At 48.5% G+C, this 23,908-nt stretch overlaps 1 protein-coding gene across 2 annotated transcripts in view; it reads left to right on the top strand.

Moving 5' to 3' along the window:
* Positions 1 to 23,908, top strand: part of PRKCB (protein kinase C beta) — a 201,667-nt gene that overhangs the window by 121,621 nt on the left and 56,138 nt on the right. For both annotated transcript variants that reach the window (XM_053365909.1, XM_053365908.1), the window contains exons 6-12: positions 593 to 749; positions 2,190 to 2,324; positions 7,200 to 7,296; positions 10,951 to 11,097; positions 18,476 to 18,649; positions 21,428 to 21,519; positions 21,741 to 21,803. In XM_053365909.1, coding sequence (XP_053221884.1) covers positions 593 to 749; positions 2,190 to 2,324; positions 7,200 to 7,296; positions 10,951 to 11,097; positions 18,476 to 18,649; positions 21,428 to 21,519; positions 21,741 to 21,803 — 865 coding nt within the window. The remainder of the gene's footprint in view (positions 1 to 592; positions 750 to 2,189; positions 2,325 to 7,199; positions 7,297 to 10,950; positions 11,098 to 18,475; positions 18,650 to 21,427; positions 21,520 to 21,740; positions 21,804 to 23,908) is intronic.

The following is a 23,908-nucleotide window of genomic DNA, read 5'->3' as shown; positions in this document are numbered from 1 at the left end:
GGCTTTTGACAACCAAATTGTGGGCAATTCTACAGGTCAGCTTGGCATCAGGTAGATGATTTCTTCTTTTCCCTGTATCTTCTCGTGCAGAATCTCTAGTGGCTGCATCTTCAGGGTTGGCCTGAACATAATTTCAAAGAACTACGCTGAGTGGCTTCCATTTTGGAAGCCCCGGCTGCAGTGAAACTTCCAAAGAGTCTTTTTGCAAGCAAGGGAGTCCAAGAGTCCATCCTGCCTTTCAGGAATAAACAAGGTATGACATTAACATATGAACATAATAAGAGCTTGCTGGATCAGGCCAAAAAGGGCCCATCTAGTCCAGCATCCTGTTCTCACATGAGTTCTGGTGTTATGAGAGAGGGAGAAAAACTTTTCTTTATCCTTGGTGTTTCCAGTATGCAAATGAAAGATAGAGAGTGAATAATAATAATAATAATAATAATAATAATAATAATAATAATACTTTTATTATTTCTACCCCACCCATCTGGCTGGGTTTCCCTAGCCACTCTGGGCAGCTTATAGCACTCTGGGTGGCTTACAGGATGCCCTGGCCCTTTCCCACTGAGTCTTTTCTCTCTTCCCTTTCCAGTACGAGATGCCAGAAATCTGGTTCCAATGGATCCCAACGGCTTGTCAGACCCGTATGTGAAACTCAAGCTCATCCCTGACCCGAAAAGTGAAAGCAAACAGAAGACTAAAACCATCAAATGTTCTCTGAACCCTGAGTGGAATGAGACCTTTAAATTGTGAGTACGGCTCAATGGCAACCTTTGACATCTTCTGACGGGTTCCTGGGACTCCAACTTGAAACAGAAGGGGTGGGGTGGGGTGGAGATGGCTGGCTGGCTGGCTGGCTGGTGACCCTCTCCTTCGCTGCTGCTCCAGATTTTGACTCAAAGGGTCAGGGAATGGCCATGATGACTCCTTCTTCACACCTTTAGGGTAATAGCAGGAGCCCCAACCATGTGAGAGATGCCCATACTGTGGTGCCTCACCTGGATGCAGGTGCCACAGTGGTGTGGAGGGGGAGCCACCTTGTGGGCTCCTACTGCATGGCAGCAGAGCTTCTGATTGTTACCTTTGGCGTATAGGAAGGTGTCACATGACAGCTATTCCCTAAGCAAGGAATGAGGAACTTTCATAGGTCATGGGTGTTTTTTCAGACCCTACACCCCAGCTGAGACCCTACTGTGGCTGGGACTAAACCTTGAAACCATTGCGAAGAGTCTGTGTGCACCAGTTTGCACAAAACAGGCATGTGCTGATTCTTATGTATAGATGCAGATTTAGAAATTAGATGTCTCAAAAGGCAAAGCGACAAATTTCACACGCAGGCCACCTCAGATAAATGCTTTGATTTGCTTGTGCTCAACTCCACATCAGTCCTTCTTTCATTCATTTACCCCAGATTATTTTCCCAACAGACATCTGAAAGCATGTTCAGGGAAGTTTTTAATGTGTGACATTTTAATGTATTTTTAATCTTTCTTGGAAGCCACCCAGAGTGGCTGGGGAGACCCAGCTAGATGGGCGGGGTACAAATAAATTGTTATTATTATTATTATTATTATTATTATCCTGCTCCAAAGCAATTCAATTTGTCTTCAGTTACCCTGTTCATTACCCCAGTAAACTACAACACATCCCTCCAATTCAATTCCCCCCCAATTCCCACCCCCTCCTGGAAACACCCAGGGCCTGGGACCCCCCAGAGACCCACCCATAGCAACACCCCTGCTGAGCCCAGTTTCCTCCCACCGGTCCCTCCTTGCAGGGCTGGTGCTTCCCTAGAATGAATGGGTTGCAAATGATGCTGTGCTTTAATTGCTGAGAAACGCTAAGCGGATTTCAGAGCGAAGCGGCAGGCTCCTTTCTTCAGCTCCTCTCCTCCCTCGCACCCATCCTGTCAGCACTGCTGAGAATGCCATCTCACGCTCCGGGTTGGTGCTGATCAAAGCCTTGCATTTCAATCGCCAGGCGCTCTGAGGTCCTCCATTTGAAGGGGACCCTGTCAGGAAATGAGGCATTAGAGGAGGCACGTCCGCCGAAAACCGTGGCTTCATTTCATAGCTGCTGATTGATTGAGTGCCCACCTGGAAGGCGTGGAAGCAGCTTGCAGATATAGCTCCCTCCAAAAAGAAGATGCCTTTTAAAATCTCTTTCCTCCTCCCTTTTGTTTCTACCAGCCAACTGAAAGAGTCTGACAAGGACAGGAGGCTATCTGTGGAGATCTGGGACTGGGACCTGACCAGTCGGAATGATTTCATGGGGTCGCTGTCCTTTGGGATCTCAGAGCTGCTGAAAGCTGGAGTGGATGGCTGGTAAGGTGGACCTGCCTCTGAAGGGGCTTGGATCAGGGCAATCACTAGCCAGCTGGTGCCCTCCAGGTCTTTGCTATCTATTTATTTCATTCCATTTCTGTCCCACCTTTCCTCCAAGTAGCTCAGGTGGCAAACATGGTTCTCCCCATTTTATCCTCACAGCAACCCTGCAACGTGGGTTAGGCTGAGAGGCAGTGACTGGTGCCCCAGGTCACACCCAGAGAGCATGGTGGCCGAGTGGGGATTTGAGCCCTGGTGTCAGGAACTGGAGTCAGGCGTACATCATCAAGGAAAACCATAAAGCACCCGATGTCAGTGACGTCAACTCTTGATTCAAAGAAACCCAAACAGCTCGGTCCTAGTGGTTGCAGCAACCCTTCCCAGTAGGTCTTGCCCCAATGAAGCAGTTGTGAGGACTGAAGGTCCCCGCCTTCCCACCGCTCTGTAAGGTTTCCCTCCCGGTTCCTCTCCTAGCAGCCTAAATCTCCGTCATCTTTTCTCTCTTTGCTCTTCCTTCCTCATTCCCCTGCAGGTTCTAGGAGACCAGGGGGAAGGGGAGCTGGTCACAACAGGAGGGGGAGACTCCCTAGCTTCTTCAGCAGCCTGCCTCATCACTGTCTCCTGGGCCCACTCCCCTCCAGCCTCCTCTCCTGCCTCTGAGTCTGAACTGCCCTCTGTCACAGCCTCTTCCTGCTCCCTAAACCTTGTTGCCTCTTCAGCTTCTAATGCCTCCTTCCCCCAGTCTGTTCCTTCTTCTCCCTCTGACCGTTTGTCATCCTCCCACCGACATCTCCCTGGCTCTGAGCCTTCTTCCCCTGAGGGTTCCTTTGGGGGTTCTCCAGATGGTGCCTCCCACCACGCTTCCACATCCAGTTGGTTCATGACACCTGGTCTCCCAGGTCTTGCTTGGTCCAACACTCCAAGCACTACACCAGACTGGCTGTCCTTGCTGGGTCTCATGGGAGAGGTAGTTGAAAACATCTGGAGGCCATGGTGGCAGGAGGCCTTGCTGAAACAAAACAGTGGGAGTGTATTGCCAGGGAGGGATCTGATCCTTAGGAGCCAAGTTTGCATTGGCACCAGGCAGAGTTGGTTGCAGAGAACCCAGCAAAGAGGCTTCCTGCCCCTCCCCAGGATGAAAGTTTAATCTGTGGATGTGAAGAATGGGATTACTTGCTGAGGCTTCCCTGTTTCCTCAAATGAAACACTGTCCAGAGCAGTTAATTACTGTCAGTCGAGGCGGGCAGCGTGGGCCTATCAACTCCCAGAGGAGTAGGGCCTGTTTGTTTCTGTTTTATCTCCCTCAGCAGGAAACAGGATTTTAATTTTCTTCCTTCCCGCTCCTGGTGCTGAAGAGTTGGGTGACCTTAGCGAGCAGACCAGAATGCCTATAAAACTTCTGTGCGTGCGGCAGGTAGCAGATCTAGCTGATCCTTCTGTGAGCTGGAGGGGGGACTCTTTCCTTGTCAAACTCAACACCTGGATTTGAGGATTCATCCTGGAAGGTGCTGTTTTGAAACCAAGGGGAACAGAAGAACAGAAGAAGAGTCTGTTGGATAAGGCCAATGGCACATCTCAGAGTGGCCGAACAGATGCCTGTAGGAAGCCCACCACCAAGATTCAAGGACAAGAGCCTTCTCTCCTCCTGTGGTTTCCAGCAACTAGTATTATGAAGCTTCACTGACCCCAACTGTGAGGGCAGAGCATAGCCAAGGGAGAAAGTTAATGCAATCCTGACCAAGTCAGCGCTTGTGAAATATATTTGTGGAAGTCAAAAGGGTGATTTCTAGGTCCATTGACATCCTGGGCTAATGGCAACAGGTCCTGAAATCCCATGGATTGCTCTGTTCCAGGATGCCAAATGGGGAAGGGCTGTGGTAGCTCAGTGGCAGAGCACATTTTGTGCATACAGAAGGTCCCAGGTTCAATCCCCCTGATGGCATCTCCAGGTGGGACTAGGAGAGGCACCCTGTCTGCAACCCTGAAGAGCTGCTGCCGGTCAGAATAGACAATACTGAGCTGGGTGGTCTAATGGTCTGGTTCGATATCAGGCACCTTCCTATGTTCCCATTTAAATCAGAACCACAAGGACTTTATTTTTGGGAAAGGGACATGGCTCTGCAGTAGACCACCTGCTTTGCATGCAGAAGGTCCCAGGTTAAATTTGCCCTAGTGGCATCTCCAGCTAAGCCTTGGGAAGACACCCCAGCTGAAGCCCAGCTGCCAGTTAGTGTGAACAATACAGAGCTAGATTGTCTTCGCTATCTGTGTTACCATCTTAGTCTCCTGATGGATTCACACACACAGTTGTAAATCCACTAGTCGCTGTGCTTACTGGACCAAGACATTGTGTCACCTGAGGTGAAGATGGGGCACACACACACACACACACAAACAAACATATACACACACACCTACCTCAGTTTCTCCAATCACACACACCCCTTTCTGCCCACTTGAACCCTCCTTTGATTCTGATGATGGAGCAGCCTTCTCTATAGCACCTGAGGGCAGTGGGCTTGCTTAGGGGGTATGGAGGTCTGGGTTTTCTGAGTTTTCAAAGGAACTACCCATGGAAACCTGACCAAAGCATAGGCAAACAGCAGGATGTTTGTCCATCTGCATGGCAGACAGACAGAGAAGCGTTCCATTGACCAAATGGTTTTCCCAAAATGCTACAAGGACATTAGCAGTAAGTCAATCATGGACCAATTCAGAATGCGCTCCCAGGGAGACAGTGATGGCCACCCACTGAGATGGCTTTAAAGGAGGATCAGACTAATTCATGGAGGAGGGGGAGGCTATCAGTGGCTGCTAGCCACAAAAGCTGTGTTCTACCCCCATGATCAGAGGCAGCCATACCAGTTGCTGGAAGCCACAGGAGGGGAGAATACTCTTGTGGTTGGGTTCTGCTTACGAGGACTTCCCATTGGGGCATCTGGTTGGCCACTTTGAGAACAGGATGCTGGACTAGATGGGCCATTAGCCTGATCTTCAGACTCTTCTTATCTTCATATGTTTTCTGCTGCAGGCTGTCAAGGCGAAGCAGGGATGGGGCAGTTGGATCTGGCGTGAGTGGAGCAGGGTTGCAAATGAGTCTGGGCGCCGCTTCTGGTTGGCACCAACCGCCACCACTGCCAACTAGACATTGCTCAAGCCCCAGGAGCAGATCCATGTCACATCTGAGTCTGCTTCAGTGCTGAGGACCCGTCCCTGCAGTCTGAGGAGCTGAGCTTAAGATCTTCAGGGTTGGCAGCGATGAGCCGGAGGGGCGTTGGTTCGAGGCAAGCGCGACGGGCCACTCCTCCTCTGAATTTGCCGCAAGCTCTCCGAAGGAAAACAAATTGCAAATTTCCTCCAAGCCCTCGCTGCCACCTGTGGAGCCGTCTCCAGCGGGGAGATGGGCGCACATTAAAGAGCATGTAAAATATGGTAAACAGCTCCTTGCTGCATTTTTAAAAACCGTTAAGTGGAGATCTAAGTAATTTTCCTTGTCACAGTGTTTGGCTAAAGTAAACTCCGGGAGGTGGGAGTCTCCAGTGCATTTTTCATCTCTAAAGAGCCGCAGCAAATGAAGGCGCGGAGTTGAAGGGAAGGGTCCATCCTTGCATTATGCAAATCCTGCTTTGTTCCTTCCCTGCCAGTCAGGCGCACCGCCGCGCTCAGCCGATAATGGCCCCCTGATAAACTCTTCCTCTCCGCTGAAAAGATCTCATTGACAGAACTGGAGCTTCGCCTCCAGCGGCAGAAACTGACTCACAGCTGAACGACAATTCCATGATTCCCCGTAATTGCTTATTAGATTTTGTTTGTTTGTTTGTTTGCTCCCCTCCCTTCTCCTAGGGGGGGGGGGGTCTTTGCTTTGTAGAAGGCTCTTCCTGAAAGGGTGATGGAGCTACTGTTCTGGGATTGCTCAGCCTTGGAGATTTGAAAATTACAGAGCCAGTATGGTGTAGCAGTTAGAGTGTTGGACTAAGACCTGGGAGACGAGGGTTCAAAATCCCCACTCAGCCATAAAGCTCTCTGGGTGTCAGGGACTGGCTGGATGAGAAAAAGTGGTGGGAGCCAGCTGCCCAAAAGCATTGCAAGGAGGACACAGAAGAAGACAACTTAGATCCAGGATCCTGGTGGTGGGACACTGAAGAGCAGTCTGGGGAAGGGACGAGCTGGGAGGTAGAAGCAGGGGTTTTGAGCGATCAAGGGAAGTCAGGCGAAGGAGGGTGTTCCAAGACAGGGTTAGAGGCTGAGAGTTACAGTGTGAGTGCAGACTCAGACAGAGTTGAGTCAGAGGTTGTCCCTGCTACACAGCAGCAGGACAGTCCCAGTCCTTCTGGCTCTTTCCCCCCTCTGACACCCCGCTTGAGGAAAGTCCTGTACGGTGCTGAGCAATGAGCCCTGCAAGCCCAGAGAATAAGCCCCTCCCCTCCCATGCTTTTCTGCCTTGTGGATGACCTGGTTTCGCTTGATAGCTTCTTGACACTGGGTGACCTTGGGCCAGTCACTGCCTCTCAGCCTAACCTACCTCACAGGGTTGCTGTGGGGATTAAATGTGGAGAGAAAGAACCGTGTATGCCACCTTGAGTGTACATGGATGCTCAGATCATTTTTTAAAAAATATGGAATATAAATAACAAAAGTAAAGCAATTACCTGTGCAGTGGAGGACTCCATAAATAGTTTCATGGAAGCAGGGTGCTCCCCTCTCCCATTGCCTTGGAATTGAGTCTGCCTCCAACTAGACTAGAGGCTCTAGACCAGAGCTTGTTTTTCTAGAGCTCATTTGGGCCCTTCAGCCATTTTGTTCTCACCTCACCCTGCTTGGGTTGCAGCTTCTGACTCTGGTTCTGCTTTGCTTACCCAATTTCCCCCTGCCTAGGTTTAAGCTGCTGAGCCAGGAGGAGGGGGAGTACTTCAACGTCCCCGTGCCCCCTGAAGGCGAAGAGGGGAATGAAGAGCTCAGGCAGAAGTTTGAGGTGAGCAGCCCTTCCAAAGGACCAACCCCCCAACATCCTTCCCCTGAATGAGGCATTCCAAGTGGAGGAGAAGGAGGTGTGGGAATGTTCAGGGTGGCAGGAGAGGATATATTGTTTATTAATATCCTTCCTAAATTGCCCTTTACTTAGCAGAGTTTACATTCCCTTTCTCACGCACAGGAGAAAGCTGGTTGCAGACTCGTTAGAACCTCTTACTATTATGCCATTCAATCTGCCTCAGATTGAATTGTATGATCCTGGTAAGATCCCCTTTTAAATCCCTCCTAAAAGAATAAAGACACCACAGTCTTATTCATAAGCAATAAGAAGAAGGTTTACTCATGATCAGGCAGAGCACAGTGTGATCCTGAAGGCAGGCTTTAGACTTAAAGTTACAGTGGTACCTCAGGTTACATACGCTTCAGGTTACATACGCTTCAGGTTACAGACTCCGCTAACCCAGAAATAGTACCTTGGGTTAAGAACTTTGCTTCAGGATGAGAACAGAAATCGTGCTCCTGTGGCGTGGCGACAGCAGCAGGAGGCCCCATTAGCTAAAGTGGTGCTTCAGGTTAAGAACAGTTTCAGGTTAAGAACAGACCTCCGGAACAAATTAAGTACTTAACCCGAGGTACCACTGTACAAGCATATACAAACGGGTTTACCCCATATGGGAGTTGACCTGGGGAGACTGCAAGCTAACAGTCCAAGAAGTTTGCAGGACGAATATATTATGTGGCACCTGTGGACAGTGCCAGGTCTGCAGATTGAAGTGGTCAAGAGGACGAAAGGAAGATGGAAAAGAGAGAGAGTGGCAGCATGCCTTAGCCTTTTACCAGGTCTGGAAAGGTCACGCCCACCCACTAGTAACATGCAAGGAAGGATGCTCCAGGCCAGGAGGAACAGGAAGTTTCAACTGGCTGGACCAAACATGTCAACTCTAGCAAAACAAGGAATGTTGTATTTGACTGCTCCCAGTGGATTACATCCCACAGGAGGTTCACAAGATGCAAGGTGTGCAAAGGAGCGTAGCCAAGTTGTTCAAAGGTCTGGAAAGCAAGCCTGATGAGGAACAGTTGGGGGAGTTGGGTCTGTTTAGCCTGGAGAAGAGAAGACTGAGAGGCAACAGGATAGCCATTTTCAAATATCTGAATGGCTGTTATGTTGAAGATGGAGCGAGCTTGTTTTCTGCTGCTCCAGAGGGGAGGATCTGAACCAACGGATTCAAATGACAGGGAAGGAGATTCCCACTAAACCTTAGGAAGAACCTTCTGATGGTAAGAGCTGTTTGCCAGGGGAACCGACTCCCTCGGAAGGTGGTGGACAAGAGATGTGACTCAGGGCCACACTCCTTTTAAGTAAGGAACTGTGGACTTGCAGCACAAGACCTTGGCTCTTAGCACCGTGCTTAGAGGAACAGGAAGCTTTTGTGTGATGCTTGGGATAGATCTGTTCCTTCATCCAATATCTCAGATCTGTTCCTTCATCCAGTATCTCAGTATGCCTGATTGGGAAGAAAAATGCGGTTTACAAGAAAAATGAAAAGATACAACAATAAGATTATCAACAAGAAGAAGTAATAACAATTTAAGACTTTCAAAAAGTTAAAATAACAATGCAGTCGTACCTTGGTTGTCAAACACCTTAGTTGTTGAACAAATCAGCTCCTGAGTGATCGAAATCCAGAAGTGAGTGTTCCAGTTTTCAAATGGTTTTTGGAAGCCAAACATCCGATGCTGCTTCCGTGGCTTCCAGTTTGCTGCAGGAGCTTTGGTTTCCGAACATTATGGAAGACTAACTGACTTCGGAACGGATCCCGTTCGACTTCCAAGGTACAACTGTAGACCAAAACAGATTAAAACATGAATCAACTTTCTAAAAAACTGGGTAGGCTTGTCTAAACAAAGATGGTTTTAGCAGGCACCAAAAAGAATACAACGAAGGTGCCTGCCTGCTATCAATCAGCAGGGAGTTCCAAAGTTCAGGTGCTTCCACACTCAAAGATGGAGTTCTTACAAATGTGGAATGGGTATTATGTGGCACCTGTGGACAGTGCCAGGTCTGCAGATTGAAGTGGTCAAGGGGATACAGGTGCAGTAATCTGATCTCACAGGTAATCTAGTCCCAGGTTGTTAGCTCCAGGTGAAAACACCCCAGGGCAAGGGGATTCTAGAATGAATTGGACCCTGCTACTGGCTCTTTGCAGGAATGGAGCATTGCATCTGCCAATTTTACTCTGCGTTCCAGCTCTCCAACGGTGTTTTTGGTAGCAGAGGGAGCCTTGCCCCCCCCACCAGGTGACACCAGGAAGCCTCTTTTGCGGCTGCCATGCAAACCTTCTCTCTTGCGCTCAGAGCAGCTGCCCCAATTAAACCACTGGAATCGGCTTAATGGAATTTCATGCTAGGCTGAGCTCTGGGCAGGCTCCTCCAATGTGACATATTTTTTCAGACATTAAAACGAATAAATTGTGAGATAGCTCTGTCTCTGTGCGCGTGTGTTGTTTAACAAATTGTGCTCCGGTGAATTAGTTAGCCACCAGACTGCAGTGGGGAAGGGAAGGCTTTGCACGAGGGATGTGATTGTTCACCATTCTTCCGGCAAAGCTCCTTTTAAACAGTCGGCAGGGATTGGAAATTGCACACGGAATAATCATTGTTTGTCCCTTTTGCAAAGCAGGCATGATCAACCGCCATCCATATCAGACACACACATTTTCATTCAAACTTCTTTCAAAGGAGGAATCACCACCTTTTTGCCATTGTGGGACAAGCCTTTATGTCCAAGAAAGAACTTGCAGCTGAGGATCAGTGCAGGATAATGCAAAGAGCTAGGATCAGTGCTTTTTTTCTTTAAAAACATGTTTAGGGGTACTCACATTTTCCTACTCGTATAGAAATACTGCCCCTCAATGAGGCCAAACTTAGATCCACAAAATGTTTAGGCATATGCGTACCCCTGCGTCCCCCCAGAAAAAAAGCACTGGCTAGGATCATGTGTACATGAGCTGCAATCATCATATTATTTCTTCCCCAAATATTTTATTGTTGCCACTTATTTATACAAGAAGCAGGCATCAATATTCAACCATCCTCACCACAGAAGCACGAAACGTCTCTTTAATTACGTTTAGCTTTTACGTCATTGCAGTTTTTAAACAAAAGTATCATTTCACAAGTTGTCATGTGTTCTCAGAGGCCTTTAGCCATGTTCTTTCGATGTTGCCTGTGCAATGAGAATATGCCAGGTTGACTGAAAAGTAGTGATTTGCTTGTCTGTTCGGCTCTCTCGGACACGGGTTGTCAGCGGTCGTCAAAGTCTGAGTGAGCAGGGATGGAACAAGAATGTTTTGAGGTGAAAATTTGTACAGTGTATGAATGAAAAATCCGCCCAGGAGAAGCAGGCACAGCTAGGTGCAGTCAAGGCTGCCTGTGAAATCATTTGACTTTGCATCCATGAGATTAGCTTGTATAGATCACTTGAATGATCCTTTTTAATTTAATTCACTGAAGCTGCAGTGAAACTGCCAATCTCCTCCAAGATGGCTGTGACGGTTTAGTCCAAAATATTCGGGAAGCCAAGGTTGTCTCGTATTTTCACTGCCCTTTTGGAGAGAGGAAGTAAATTAATAAATTCCATTTTTTCCCCCTTAAGAGAGCCAGAATCGGCCCAGGAGCAAAGGCTGCAGAGGAGAAAGCAACCAATGCCATCTCCAAATTTGACAACAACGGCAGCCGCGATCGGATGAAACTGTCGGACTTCAATTTCCTTATGGTGCTGGGCAAAGGCAGCTTTGGAAAGGTGCGTGGCTGGATGTTCCCAGGACCTCTGCCTGGTCGGATGTCTCCTGGCTTCAAGAAAGCTGGTTTAAAAGGTTCAAAAGCCCTTTTCTGCTTAGGAAGGCTTTTGGTGCTTGGGGAGAGGAGTGAGGCAATTAAATATTCTTTCTGCTGTACTGTAATCATTGTTGAGTGACTGTTTTAACTGATGATGCTTTGGGTTTTAATGGTGATTTGATGCTTGATTATGAATTTTCATACGAGTGGCTTCGAGAGCCCGGTGGAGCCTAACAAGGAGAATATAAATTTTAGAGCAAATGAATGAATATGTAGATGCATGGATCAATGACCTGACTCAGTGTAACGTGGCTTCCTGTGTTTGTATAAACTGCAGTCATGCCACAAAGCTTTAAGATCTGATAGATCCTTTCACGAATAAAGTCTCGTGAGAATTTTAGCGCTGCAGCTACATGGCATAGACTTTTTTTGTGGAGGCGCCAGCTGCAAGTCCACACCACACATTTAAAGCACATGACTTCCCTCAAAGAATCATGGGAACTGTAGTTTACCACCTCACAGAACTACAGTTCCCAGCAGCCTTAGCAAACAACAGTTCCCAGGATTCTTTGGGGGAAGCCATGTGCAGGGATGGCCACCAACTTAATGGTTTTTAAAGAGGACTGGACAAATTCATGGAGGTTAAGAGGGCTATCAGTGACTACTAGCCACAATGGCTATACTCTGCCTTTGCAGTCAGAGGCGGCAATGCTTTTTAATCCCAGTTGCTGGGAATTGCAGCATGGGAGAGGGTTCTTGTGCTCGACTACTGCTTGTGGGTTTTGCACATTAAACACACAATACGTAACCAGTTGTAAGGTAAAGGAAAAGGGACCCCTGACCATTAGGTTCAGTCGTGACCGACTCTGGGGTTGCGGTGCTCATCTCGCTTTATTGGCTGAGGGAGCCGGCGTTCAGCTTCCGGGTCATGTGGCCAGCATGACTAAGCTGCTTCTGGTGAACTAGAGCAGCACACAGAAACACTGTTTACCTTCCCGCCACAGCGGTACCTATTTATCTACTTGCACCTTGACGTGCTTTCGAACTGCTAGGTTGGCAGGAGCAGGGACCGAGCAATGGGAGCTTATCCCGTTGTGGGGATTCGAACAGCCAACCTTCTGATCAGCAAGTCCTAGGCTCTGTGGTTTAACCCACAGCGCCACCCGCGTCCCATGTAACCAGCTGTACTTTTGAATAAATAAGGTATAATATTCATTGTGTCAAATTGTAGATTTCAATGGAAGTCTCATAAAGTTCAACGAAAAAAGCAGAAGACCCAGCGGATCAGTTCGTTCTCTAGTCAGTTCATGCATAAGGTCCATACATGTATAAGTATCTATACCACTTGTCAGTTTATAGAGTCCAATAATCCACATGAAGGGTTGTTACAGTTCCACAGAATCCTTTCACAGAGTCTAATACAAGGATTTCTGGAATATTAGCCTTGTTTTGCCATCCTAGGCTTCATCAGTAGAACAGGCTCATATGTAATATTGCAGGATAGTGGATCTTATAGCAAGGGTCATCTAGCCCAACTCCCTACAACAGAGGAATCCTTTTGCCCCACACGAGACTTGAACCCATGACCCTAAGTTTAGGAGTCTCAAGCTCCACCAACTGAGCTATCTTGGTGTACACAACCCCCAATTCAAAGGTCAGGATAGGAATGTGAAGGGAAAGTCACGTTCCTGGTTTGAAGGTGTCCTGGGGGCTAGGCAGAGAGGAGGAGGAGAACAAGGAAGCAAGCTTGTATGAACTGTCCTTCTATCCTGAGGCCAGACAGCACAGATCAGAGGACCACAGCCATTTTGCAGGTAGGGGAGCTTCCAAGATGATGTAAATCAGGGGTCAATAAACTTTTTCAGCAGGGGGCCGGTCCACTGTCCCTCAGACCTTGTGGGGGGCCGGACTATATTTTGAAAAAAAATATGAACGAATTCCTATGCCTCACAAATAACCCAGAGATGTATTTTAAATAAAAGCACACATTCTACTCATGTAAAAACACCAGGCAGGCCCCACAAATAATCCAGAGATGCATTTTAAATAAAAGGACACATTCTACTCATGTAAAAACACGCTGATTCCTGGACCGTCCGTGGGCTGGATTTAGAAGACGATTGGGCTGGATCCGGCCCCTGGGCCTTAGTTTGCCTATCCATGTTGTAAAGTGTTGCTGAGAATTCGCGGCACCTTGCAAGCTCTTCAGCAGCTATTTGACAGAAGCCTGTCAGGTTCCCATTCTTGACTCTCCTCCATTCACTGATTCCCCCACCCCCACCCCTGTTTCCTGCTGCTGGTCGAGCATATTTCAGAGAACAGCCTGACTTGGGAGCCAAGCAGTTAACACTTTGGCACCAGAGGCTGCATCTGCAAGATTAGCATTCCCCTCACTTAGCTGGGGAGAGTCAGGCAAAGCTAGATAGGAGTCTCAGTGGAGATGGCGCAAACCTGGCCACTGATTTTATTGCACTGGAAAGCCTCGCAGGCCCAGAGAGGGGATGGAGAGGATCAATCAAATTAGAGGTTCCCGTCTTGTGCAAGGAAGGAGAAACAACAGCTGCTTTGAGAGTGTCTTCTGGGGCGACAGTGATGATGAGGACAGGGGGTCCAGGAAGACTCTTCTCTTTTCATTGCCCCTTGGGGGGGGCAGCACTGTTTCTCTCTGCAACAGGACTAAGGGCTGAGAGAGGCTGCAGCAACAGCTTGCAACCGTTTTCAAGGCAGCTCCGTCAATCGCACTCTTGCAATTGCCACTTTCTCCCTATCTTCTGGTAAATTTCAGTTCATCACACTTCTGTGGGAATTTGCAATTTTTTAAAAAAGGACCTGGGGGGGGGAATGACCATTTTAAACCACTTTCCCCCCTAATGCACACTTTTTTTGGGGGGTGCAGTTTTGGGATATGTGAGACCAGGGTGCAGCTCCCTTTGGCCTGATCCAGCAGGCTTTTCTGAGGCTCTTGCATTCTTACCTTTGTACCCCCAAGTTAAAAGCAGCTGCCTGGCAGGGCTTTCTGTCCAGATATAGAATCATAGAATTGTAGACTTGGAAGGGACCACGAGGGTCATCTAGTCCAACCCCCTGCAATGCAGGAATCTTTTGCTCAGTGTGGGGCTTGAACCCGCAACCCTGAAATTAAGAGTCTCATGCTCCACCGACTGAGCTTTGTCCAAAGCCTCCTGCTTCTCCCCTCATGCAAGTTACTTCTCGTGAGTAAACTGTGCTGTACGCCAGTAACTCTCTTTGGGTGCCAAAGCATAGGGTTTTGTTTTTTCCCCATTTTTTGCAGTTGTGTGAAATGGTTTGGCTTTCCGCCTGCATGGCGGTCGCACATATGCAAGCTGTACAAAGGCTACTGCATGAAACATGGGCTGCTGTAGCAAGCCCTCGGGAGCCTCTCCCACCCCCCCACCCCCCATTTAATTCTGCACTCCAGGAAATGGCTGCCTCTTCCTCTCTTGCAGAGGTTGCAAGGAGTGAACACCAGCCCTGGGCACCGTCTCCCCATCTGTTGGGAGATGTTCACCCTTCAGGAGCCAAATTCGATTGCCTGAGCAGCGTTGGGGAACCATTAGAGAATTATTTACAGTGACTGGAGCCTGCTCTCCGGGGACTGCTTTCATCTTGAAATATAATCGATTTTAATTTTTGTGTTTTACACTCCGGGGAATGTTCTCCCAACACATCCAATTTCTTTTTTGAATGTATCTCTTTGCCAGACAGTCTAAAGACCAAACTGGATGTGATGAGTTTGGAACCTGCATGGCTGTTGGTACCAGCTTTAGGACGGGACATCAAAAAGTGCTGATTTGGATTAGGGTTGCAGGGAGGGGGTTATATAATTCCCCCCTCCCCCCAGGTTATTTCCCCCATTAAAATCACCTCCCCCACACCAAAGCTGCCATCCAGTCCACAGGGCAAAAGACTTATAAGGTGATACATGAAGTTTTTGTTCTGTGGGTTGTTGTGTTGGTTTGGAGTGAATCTCTGGCAGTGTATGTGCGTGTTTTAGGGCGGCGGGGGGGGAATGCTTAATTTCTGAATGATAACCAATGGCGGCATTTGGCCGTCTCTTTTGTATGTGCTGTAATGCTTGTTTTTGGTCACTAGGTGCCACTATAGAGCTGTGAACCACTGTCTGCAATTCCCAAGCTGTACTTTGAACAAATTGTTTAGGGGCCCACAGACAGCTCCAGAGCTTTCAGGGGCCCTTGGTAGGTTGCTGTACTGGCATGTCTCCTATCTGGATGGGTAGTTCCCTCAGCTGCACAGCCATCTTTGTTTTCCCATAATGCAATGCACTAAAAGATTGGCTCGCCTTTTCAGTCTTAAAAATCTTTTAAATGGTTTTTGTAGATCATGCAGTCATAGAATTGCAGAGTTGGAAGGGACCCTGAGGGTCATCTAGTCCAACCCCATGCAATGAATGAATCCTGCCCACAGCTGTCCCTGGGTGGGCTCGAACCACCGACCTTCTGATTAACAGCCTGGTATACTGTCCCATTGTTCCACTTCAAAGATCACTGAATATTGTTTTCTGTAGTTTTCAGAAATTTGCCTGGACTTTGGCATATTGATTTCATCTGACACTGTACAGTGGTACCTCGGGTTACATACGCTTCAGGTTACATACGCTTCAGGTTAAGAACTTCGCTTCAGGATGAGAACAGAAATTGGGCTCCGGCGGCGCGGCGGCAGCAGGAGGCCCCATTAGCTAAAGTGGTGCTTCAGGTTAAGAGCAGTTTCCGGTTAAGTACAGACCTCCAGAACGAATTAAGTACTTAACCCGAGGTACCACTGTACTAGATTTTTGTAGCTTTAAAGCAAAGATGCAGAACCTCTATGACCCTCCATATCTTGTCAGACTCCAACTCCCATTATGCCTCATTATTGACCCTGGTGGCTGCAGGGGCTGGCAGGAGTTCACAGAATCACAGAACCATAGAGTTGGAAGGGTCCCTGAGTGTCATCTAGCCCAACCCATGCAATGCAGCAATCTTTTGCCCAACCTGGGGCTTGAACCCACGACTCTGTGATTAAGAGAATCATGCTTTACCAACTGAGCTGGAGTCCAACAAAGAATCGTGTCATGGATTCTTCAACTGTGATCCCTGCCTTGCAGAGGGTTAGGCTAGATGACCCTTTAGATCCCTTCCAACCCTACAATTCTATGCTTCTGCGAACCCCTGCAGGGCCACAAGTCCCTCAGTCCCCACTGTATGGGATACTCCTAACCAGGCCTCCTCAGAAGTATTAAACTCAAGAGGGCTGACTCCCAGGCAAGTGGGGTTATTTTGCAGCTTTAGAGTTTTATTTTTCTTTCAGCATTTGTCTTTAACTTTTATTAACTTGTGGTGTTGAATAAGGGCGTACTTGTGTTACCGAATGAATGTGCAATTTCCATGACTGCGTACGAATTCCTATAAATAAATAAGACTGCAAAGTAAGTAAAATGCAAGAAGGGGGAACCAGGCCTAGTAGCCAGTCAGACCACATGAAGCATGAGAGTTGCCCAGGTCAAAGGCAAGACCAGGAATCTGCTCTAGAACTACCGATCCAGAGAAGCAGATGAGCAGGCTCAGAGGTCATAGGGTATGATGTTGCAGATCGGAGGGATCCTGGGGCAGAGTGAATCAAAGTCAGATGAGGTGGTCCAGAAATCCCCCCTACCAAGGTGGCGATCAACTGTGTGGCAAAACAATCCATTTCCAGGGAATATAACGTCCATTTTGAACACCACAGGCCAGTGAGCAGGTTGTGGGGGGTGGGGGGAGGTGGCCGTGTTGATTTCCAAAGCAATACCACAACAAATTGAAGCAATGTATCTTAATAACTGGCAGGGTGTTGTTGGCATTTTTCGGGAGCCTTCCTTCGGCTTGATTTGATTAACGACGGAAAATTATGTTGGCAGGAAGCTCTGCGGCTCGGGTTTATTGTAATAAATAAATCTGCAGCTTGCCACAACTGGTTTAAAATATTAGGGGGACAAGTTATTCCACACAGGGGAAGAGATGTGGACTGGCTTGCGGGGCAGCCAAATGGGCAGGTGAGGGGTTGCCAAATGGGCATGGGTGAACTTCTTCAATCTCACTCACAGAAGGACGGGCTGGAGCAGTAGAGCACCTGCTTTGCATGCAGAAGTTCTTGGGTTCAATCCCCAGTGGCATCTCCAGGTAGGGGTGGGAGGGAACCTGCCTGAAACCCTGGAGAGCCACTGCCAGTCAGTGTAGACAGACCAATGGTGTGGATGCACAAAGGCTCTGACTCAGTATAAAGCAGCTTCCTGCCAACCTAGCAGTTCGAAAGCATGTCAAAGTGCAAGTAGATAAATAGGTACCACTCCGGCGGGAAGGTAAACAGTGTTTCCGTGTGCTGCTCTGGTTCTCCAGAAGTGGCTTAGTCATGCTGGCCACATGACCTGGAAGCTGTACGCCGGCTCCCTCGGCCAAGAAAGCGAGATGAGCGCCGCAACCCCAGAGTCGGCCACGACTGGACCTAATGGCCAGGGGTCCCTTTAGCTTTTTATGTTCCTGTGTCTTTTGGAAAGGACTATAGCTGAGAGCTGCTTTATTGGATTTTGAGTTGATTTTATATTTGTATTCTGCTTTTGCAACAACAAATGTTGAGCTCAAAGCAGCTCACAATATTCACCATGGCATTAAAAAAACAGCAAGCATTACAATCACTATAACATCAAGCACAGCAGCATATAAATAAAGCAAACAACGAAGGAATGAATGCAACTCAATAATGTCATAGTAATTTCAAAACATCACGCAGAGCTGCTGAATGCCAGCCCTGTGCCAGATGGCATCCGAACCATGAGGACTAGCATCTTGCAATACTTTTAGTGGGAAGCAGTAGCTCTGTGGTAAAGCACCTGCTGTGCGTTAATAAATATAAAATAAATTTATCGTTTTATTTGTACGCTGCTTTTCCACACACAAAGTCACGTTCAAAGGGATTTACAACCAAGACGACAGGAATGCATTTCTGAATCAAACGCTGCAAAACAATTTTGTAATAACACAATAAAACAACAACCCTATAGAAAACATAACAACAGGCAAAACAACAACAATGTTTCAGGACTCTAGAAAGAATAAGATTACATGAATAAACCCGGCAGCAAAAATGACAAGGCTGCTTGACAGTTCCACCTTGGTCCTAGGAACACCCCTCCCATGATGTTCACAGTCCTTCTCCTGCAAGTCTTCCAAAGACCTCCCCACCCCTCCTGTGATGTCGTTACTTTGGCATGCAGAGTAGCAGCCAAAGCACCAGCCCAGGAGGTCTGCTCATTCTCCATCTCCCTTGTGACCACCTTTGTCTTCCTCCAGGTGATGCTCTCTGAAAGGAAAGGGACCGACGAGCTCTATGCTGTGAAGATCCTCAAGAAGGACGTGGTCATCCAAGACGACGATGTGGAATGCACCATGGTGGAGAAGCGGGTGCTGGCTCTGGCCGGGAAGCCCCCCTTCCTAACACAGCTTCATTCTTGCTTCCAAACCATGGTAAGGATCCCTACACGCTCACACACTTCTGCCCTAGATCCTGCACAGTTTCCAAGCCAGCAGTTCTCACACTCCAACCCCCCCACTCCCCACATGGACTACTTGAAAATTGCTGAGGGTCTTGGCGGACCACTTAATGGTTTTTCTGTCTGTTGAAGAAATTGCAGTGAGCTGTGCTGGATGCTAGGTGATTTGTAATTGAATCAAGATTAAATGCCTCCGTTCTAGCCTCCCATTAACTGTGCTGCTAATCCCCTCCACTCCTTTCAAGGACCTCCTCCCTTACTCCTGCCATATCGCCAACAAACTCCCCTCCACCCCATCCATCTAACTCACCTTCTGGGCGGAACACCAGGTTCTAAGAACCACAGAGTAGCCACTGCAATCACTCATCTTCCCACAAGCACCACGTGGTCCATGGACCACAGTTTGGGAGCCCCTGATCTCAGCTGAACAGAGAGCATCCTTGCCTTGATCCCAGGCAATGTCGCCAAGCGATACTGGACAACATGGGGAAGCTTAGGAGAGATGGGAGGAACTGTGTCTTGCTGGCAGGAAGAGGAGCTGGAGAGGATATGTTGGGGTGCTCAGTAGATGGTGGGGGCTGAGGGAGCCCAGGGCAGAGTGGGTGGAAGGCAAGGACAGAGGCTGTGGCCATAAGGAGGACTAAAGAAGGGAAAGAGATGAAGAAGGGACCACATGGTTCTACTGCCTGGGGTTGGTGGGAGTTGAACTCCAAAAACAGCTGAAGGGCACCAGATTGTGGCCATCTGCCCTAAAGCAATGAATCATCAGGAACATCCGGTCCGAAATAAACAGAGGCATTGGGGGGACCGCTTGCAAAGGGAGCAGTCATTGCTTCCACAACTGTTTGGGGCTGGCTGCAGATAAGGAAGAGGAGAGGAGGCAGCGATAGGCACAGTGCAAGGCCCATCCTTTCAGGCTTCCTACAATGAGCTTGGAGGATTACACTGAAATGTCAGCCAGCCATTTGGCTTTGCAAAAGGCGTTTTGCTGCAGTGGCAGGCAAGTGGGGCTGGGCCCTTCTCTGCGCTCGCTAATGAAACTCCTGCATGCAGCGAAGCTTTTCCTTTTGCACGTCTCTCTTTCTGACATCTGAAGTGTGTCGGCAGAGGATTAGTTCCCGGAGACCTGCCTGTAGCTTAGCGGTAATCATATTGGTAACGTAATCAAAATTTGTAGCAGAGGGTATTATCAGGTGCTGAGTACAAAGCGCTTTGATTTGGAGGAGAGCAGTCTCAGCCAGAGCTGCTCTTCCCATTTGCTGGCAAGGATGAAAATCTCAAATCTTCATCTCAAAGGGAGAGAGAATTAACTTTTTTGCCCAGGTGTTTTGGGGCCTCTGGATTTGCCTTCCACCTGCTCCCGAGTGACCCTCATGATCCTGGATAAAATGAGAGTGGATTAAATGTGCGCACCATCTTTTCCCCCCCAAAAGGAGATCAGAGCCTCCACAGTCAAAATAAAGACTGCAGGGAGCTGGCTTCCCCTGAGACCTTGATTCATCTAGCTCAGTATTGTCCACACAGACTGGCAGCAGCAGCTCTCCAGTGTAGAGATGGAGGAGGAATCACCTCAAATCCCCACTCAGCTCTGAAGCTCGCTGAGTGACCGGTCTCTATCTCTCAACATAGCCTCCCTTACAGGGTTGCTGTGAATGATAAAATGGGGGGCGGGGGGGCATGTGTGCTGACTTATTTGTTTGTTTCATAAAAAATTATACACTGCCTGATTGTTTAAAAAAGCAAACTTTCAAAGCAATTTACAAAAAGGTGAAGCAATAAATTTGAGGGGGAAAGTGAATACTTAAAAACATACAAAAAGCTTGAGCTGCTAAAAGGAAAGTTGGATCTGTGTTGCTGTGTATGTGCAGCTAAACATATAGAAGCAGCTGTGTGTTTAGCCCCATGGGACATACAGCAGTTCCAGAATGGGCAATTTAGATCAAGAAAACAGACTTAACCCCCCTGCCCCCACCTTACTCATACACTTCTGCCTCAATCCAAACTACTCGTTCTCACCATTCTCTAATATATATATATATATATAGAGAGAGAGAGAGAGAGTTTTTCATTAATACAGGTAGACGCGGGTGGCGCTGTGGGTTAAACCACAGAGCCTAGGACTTGCTGATCAGAAGGTCGGCGGTTCGAATCCCCGCAATGGGGTGAGCTCCCGTTGCTCGGTCCCAGCTCCTGCCAACCTAGCAGTTTGAAAGCACATCAAAGTGCAAGTAGATAAATAGGTACCGCTCCGGCAGGAAGGTAAAACAGCATTTCTGTGAGCTGCTCTGGTTTGCCAGAAGCGGCTTAGTCATCCTGGCCACATGACCTGGAAGCTGTACGCTGGCTCCCTCAGCCAATAAAGCGAGATGAGCGCCGCAACCCCAGAGTCGGTCACGACCGGACCTAACGGTCAGGGGTCCCTTTACCTTTACAGGGATCTGCTGACTGTTCTCTGGGTGATTTGCAGGACATTAGGGCCAATGGGGCACTGCCCCAGCAACCCTACTCTGCACCCAGGCAACACCCACCTGCCTGCTGTCTTTCTTACAATCCATTTAGAGGGTGTCCCTGGCTGCCAGCTTCCTCCTCCTTAGTCTCAGTGTAGCTGCTTGTAGCACTCAGCCTCTGCTTGTCATTCGCTCTGGCGCCACCTGCTGCTGGCCTCCTTGCCTCCTGCCCTACCAGTCCCAATGGGTACTAGCCACCTCCGGGCTTCTGTTACGCCTCTCTCTCCTCTTCTCTCCTTCTCTAGGACCGCTTGTATTTCGTCATGGAGTATGTGAACGGCGGCGATCTCATGTACCAGATTCAACAGGTTGGACGGTTTAAGGAGCCCCACGCTGTGTAAGTTGGATGCTCCCTAATATCAAGCTCAGGCTAAGAGGTCAAACATGGCTTGGGGGCCCCAGGGGGCAAAGGGTCTCCCTTGGGTTATGGGGGGGCAGGCAGATGGACTTTCTCCCTCCATGCTGGATGCCCCGTGCTGTAATTAGATAGCAAAGCTTTCCGTTTCCAGATGCCTCCCTTCGTTATCACTCTTCTTCTTCTCTAATCTTTTCTTGCAGGTTCTACGCAGCTGAGATAGCCATTGGCCTGTTCTTCTTACATAACAAAGGAATCATTTATCGGTAGGTGGGCATGCTTTCTCTCTCCGGCTTCCAGAAAGGAAGCAGCAGCACCTCCCCTCCTGTTTGACAGGCGATTGGCATTGAGGGTGTGCATTCAAGGCTTTCCGCATGGGGACGTGGTTCCTGGTGCTCTAAAAAAGCCACCAGCTTGCCTTTCGGGTGGCCATTTGGCCATCGTCCATGGAGTGCATTTCCAGCAAGCAGAGCCAAAGACTTCCGAATGCCAGTGCCTTGCAAACAAATGTGGTGTTGTGTGTGTGTGTGTGTGTGTGTGTGTGTGTGTGTGTGTGTGTCCCAGATTCTGTAGGGAAGCCGGCTGATCGAGCATCTTTGAGGCTTCCCTTTGCTCGTGGTCTTAAATCTCGATTTGCTTGACAAGCCACGGCTGGCAGCTCACAGTGCGGGGAGGGCCCGGCGCTGCCTCATCATTGACACATAAAGCTGGCACTTCAGAAGTGATTTGTCTGGAGTCTTGCTGTAAAAACCTGCCATTTGCTGTTTGGCTGCTAAACATTCCAGGACGTGGCTTTGGAAGGCTCTCGGCTGCTAGGGTGCCCAGAGCAGTAATCTATGCAGAAGGCATTATCCCACCCACCCCTGATTTCACTCCCCCCTTCCTCTTTTTTTTTGAGTAGCCCCCCCCCCCAAAAAAAGTGCTCAGCAGCCTTGGAGAACATCTAGCTCCCTCCTGTAAACAGCTGGCTGGCTCTGGGGAAGGCCACCAGGAATTGTGGGGAGAGAGAGACAAGTGTTTGACATTATAGCATATCGCACCACCACCCCAATGTTTGACAGATGAAAAATAAAGACGCTTTGGTATCACCTGTATTTATCATTTTTAAAAAAAGATTGCTGCCTAAGGCACATTTCTGAAAGCTCTGCTCTGCCTTCTGTATGCTGTTGTCTCCGTTTATTCCCCCCTGACCTGTACCCCATTGAAGGCAAAGCTTTCTTCTTAAAGGTACAGTGGAATGATGTTGTTGTCCCAGAAAACGGCACCAAGAATTCAAAATCCATGTCATCGGCTATAGGCATGAGTGCAATGGCCAGCTGTTCCTGTCCATGTCTGATGTATCAGTTGCTCAGTTTGTGGGGTGCTTCAAAATGCAGGGTTATCATTACAAAACGCTGCTAAACAACTGCAAATCTTTGGCACAAATTTTGGGCTTCGTAGTTAATGTTAAGTACAGTAAAGGTAAAGGACCCCTTGGCGGTTAGTTCCAGTGAACGGCGACTATGGGGTGCGGCACGCATCTTGCTGTCGAGCCGAGGGAGTCGGTGTTTGTCCACAGACAGCTTTCCGGGTCATGTGGCCAGCATGACTAAACCGCTTCTGGCTCATCAGAACACCATGCCAGAGTGCCTGGAAACACCATTTACCTTCCCGCCAGAGCGGTACCTATTTATCTACTTGCACTGGTGTGCTTTCAAACTGCTAGGTTGGCAGGAGCTGGGACAGAACAATGGGAACTCACCCCGTCGCAGGGATTCGAACGGCCGACCTTCTGATTGGCAAGCCCAAGAGGCTCAGTGGTTTAGACCACAGTGTCCTGTGTTTGATGTATCAATTACTCAGTATGTGGGGCACTGCAAAATGCGATGTTTCACTGCACAAAGCTGCACAAAAACTACAAAACTTTGGCACAGGTTTGGTGGAGATTCCAAATTGTGGGGGTTCTTAGCTAATTTGCCTGCTGCTGTGCATGCAGGGGCCCTGGAGACAAGGACTAACCACCCATCCATCACTCAGAGATTTTACTTCTAGTGATGCCTAGCAGGGAGGAAGCTGTCACCCTAAAGACTGACAACTCTGGCAGCACTTGGATGTGCATGTGGGGAGGGGAGTCCCCTCTTCTGTTTTGCAATTGCTGTTGCTTGATGAGAATTAAGAGCATTTTTATTTCTTTGCGGAGCAGAACATACAACCTTGAGACTTGCATTCCCACTGTGATTTTTGCCCCCATTGTTTGGTGGTGGTGGTGAGGGTGTTTCTGCCACATCAAAGGATCAAAGGACTGATCCTGAAGGAATTCATGCCTCATAAAGAAGGCAAGGCCTGCATGTTAGGGGGCAAATAAGTCCCTTCTTATTCCATCTCCCTAAAA

The sequence above is a fragment of the Podarcis raffonei genome, chromosome 14 (assembly GCF_027172205.1).
Source record: "Podarcis raffonei isolate rPodRaf1 chromosome 14, rPodRaf1.pri, whole genome shotgun sequence".
NCBI classification, from domain to species: Eukaryota; Metazoa; Chordata; class Lepidosauria; order Squamata; family Lacertidae; genus Podarcis; species Podarcis raffonei.
This window is presented reverse-complemented; position numbering and strand designations above follow the sequence as displayed.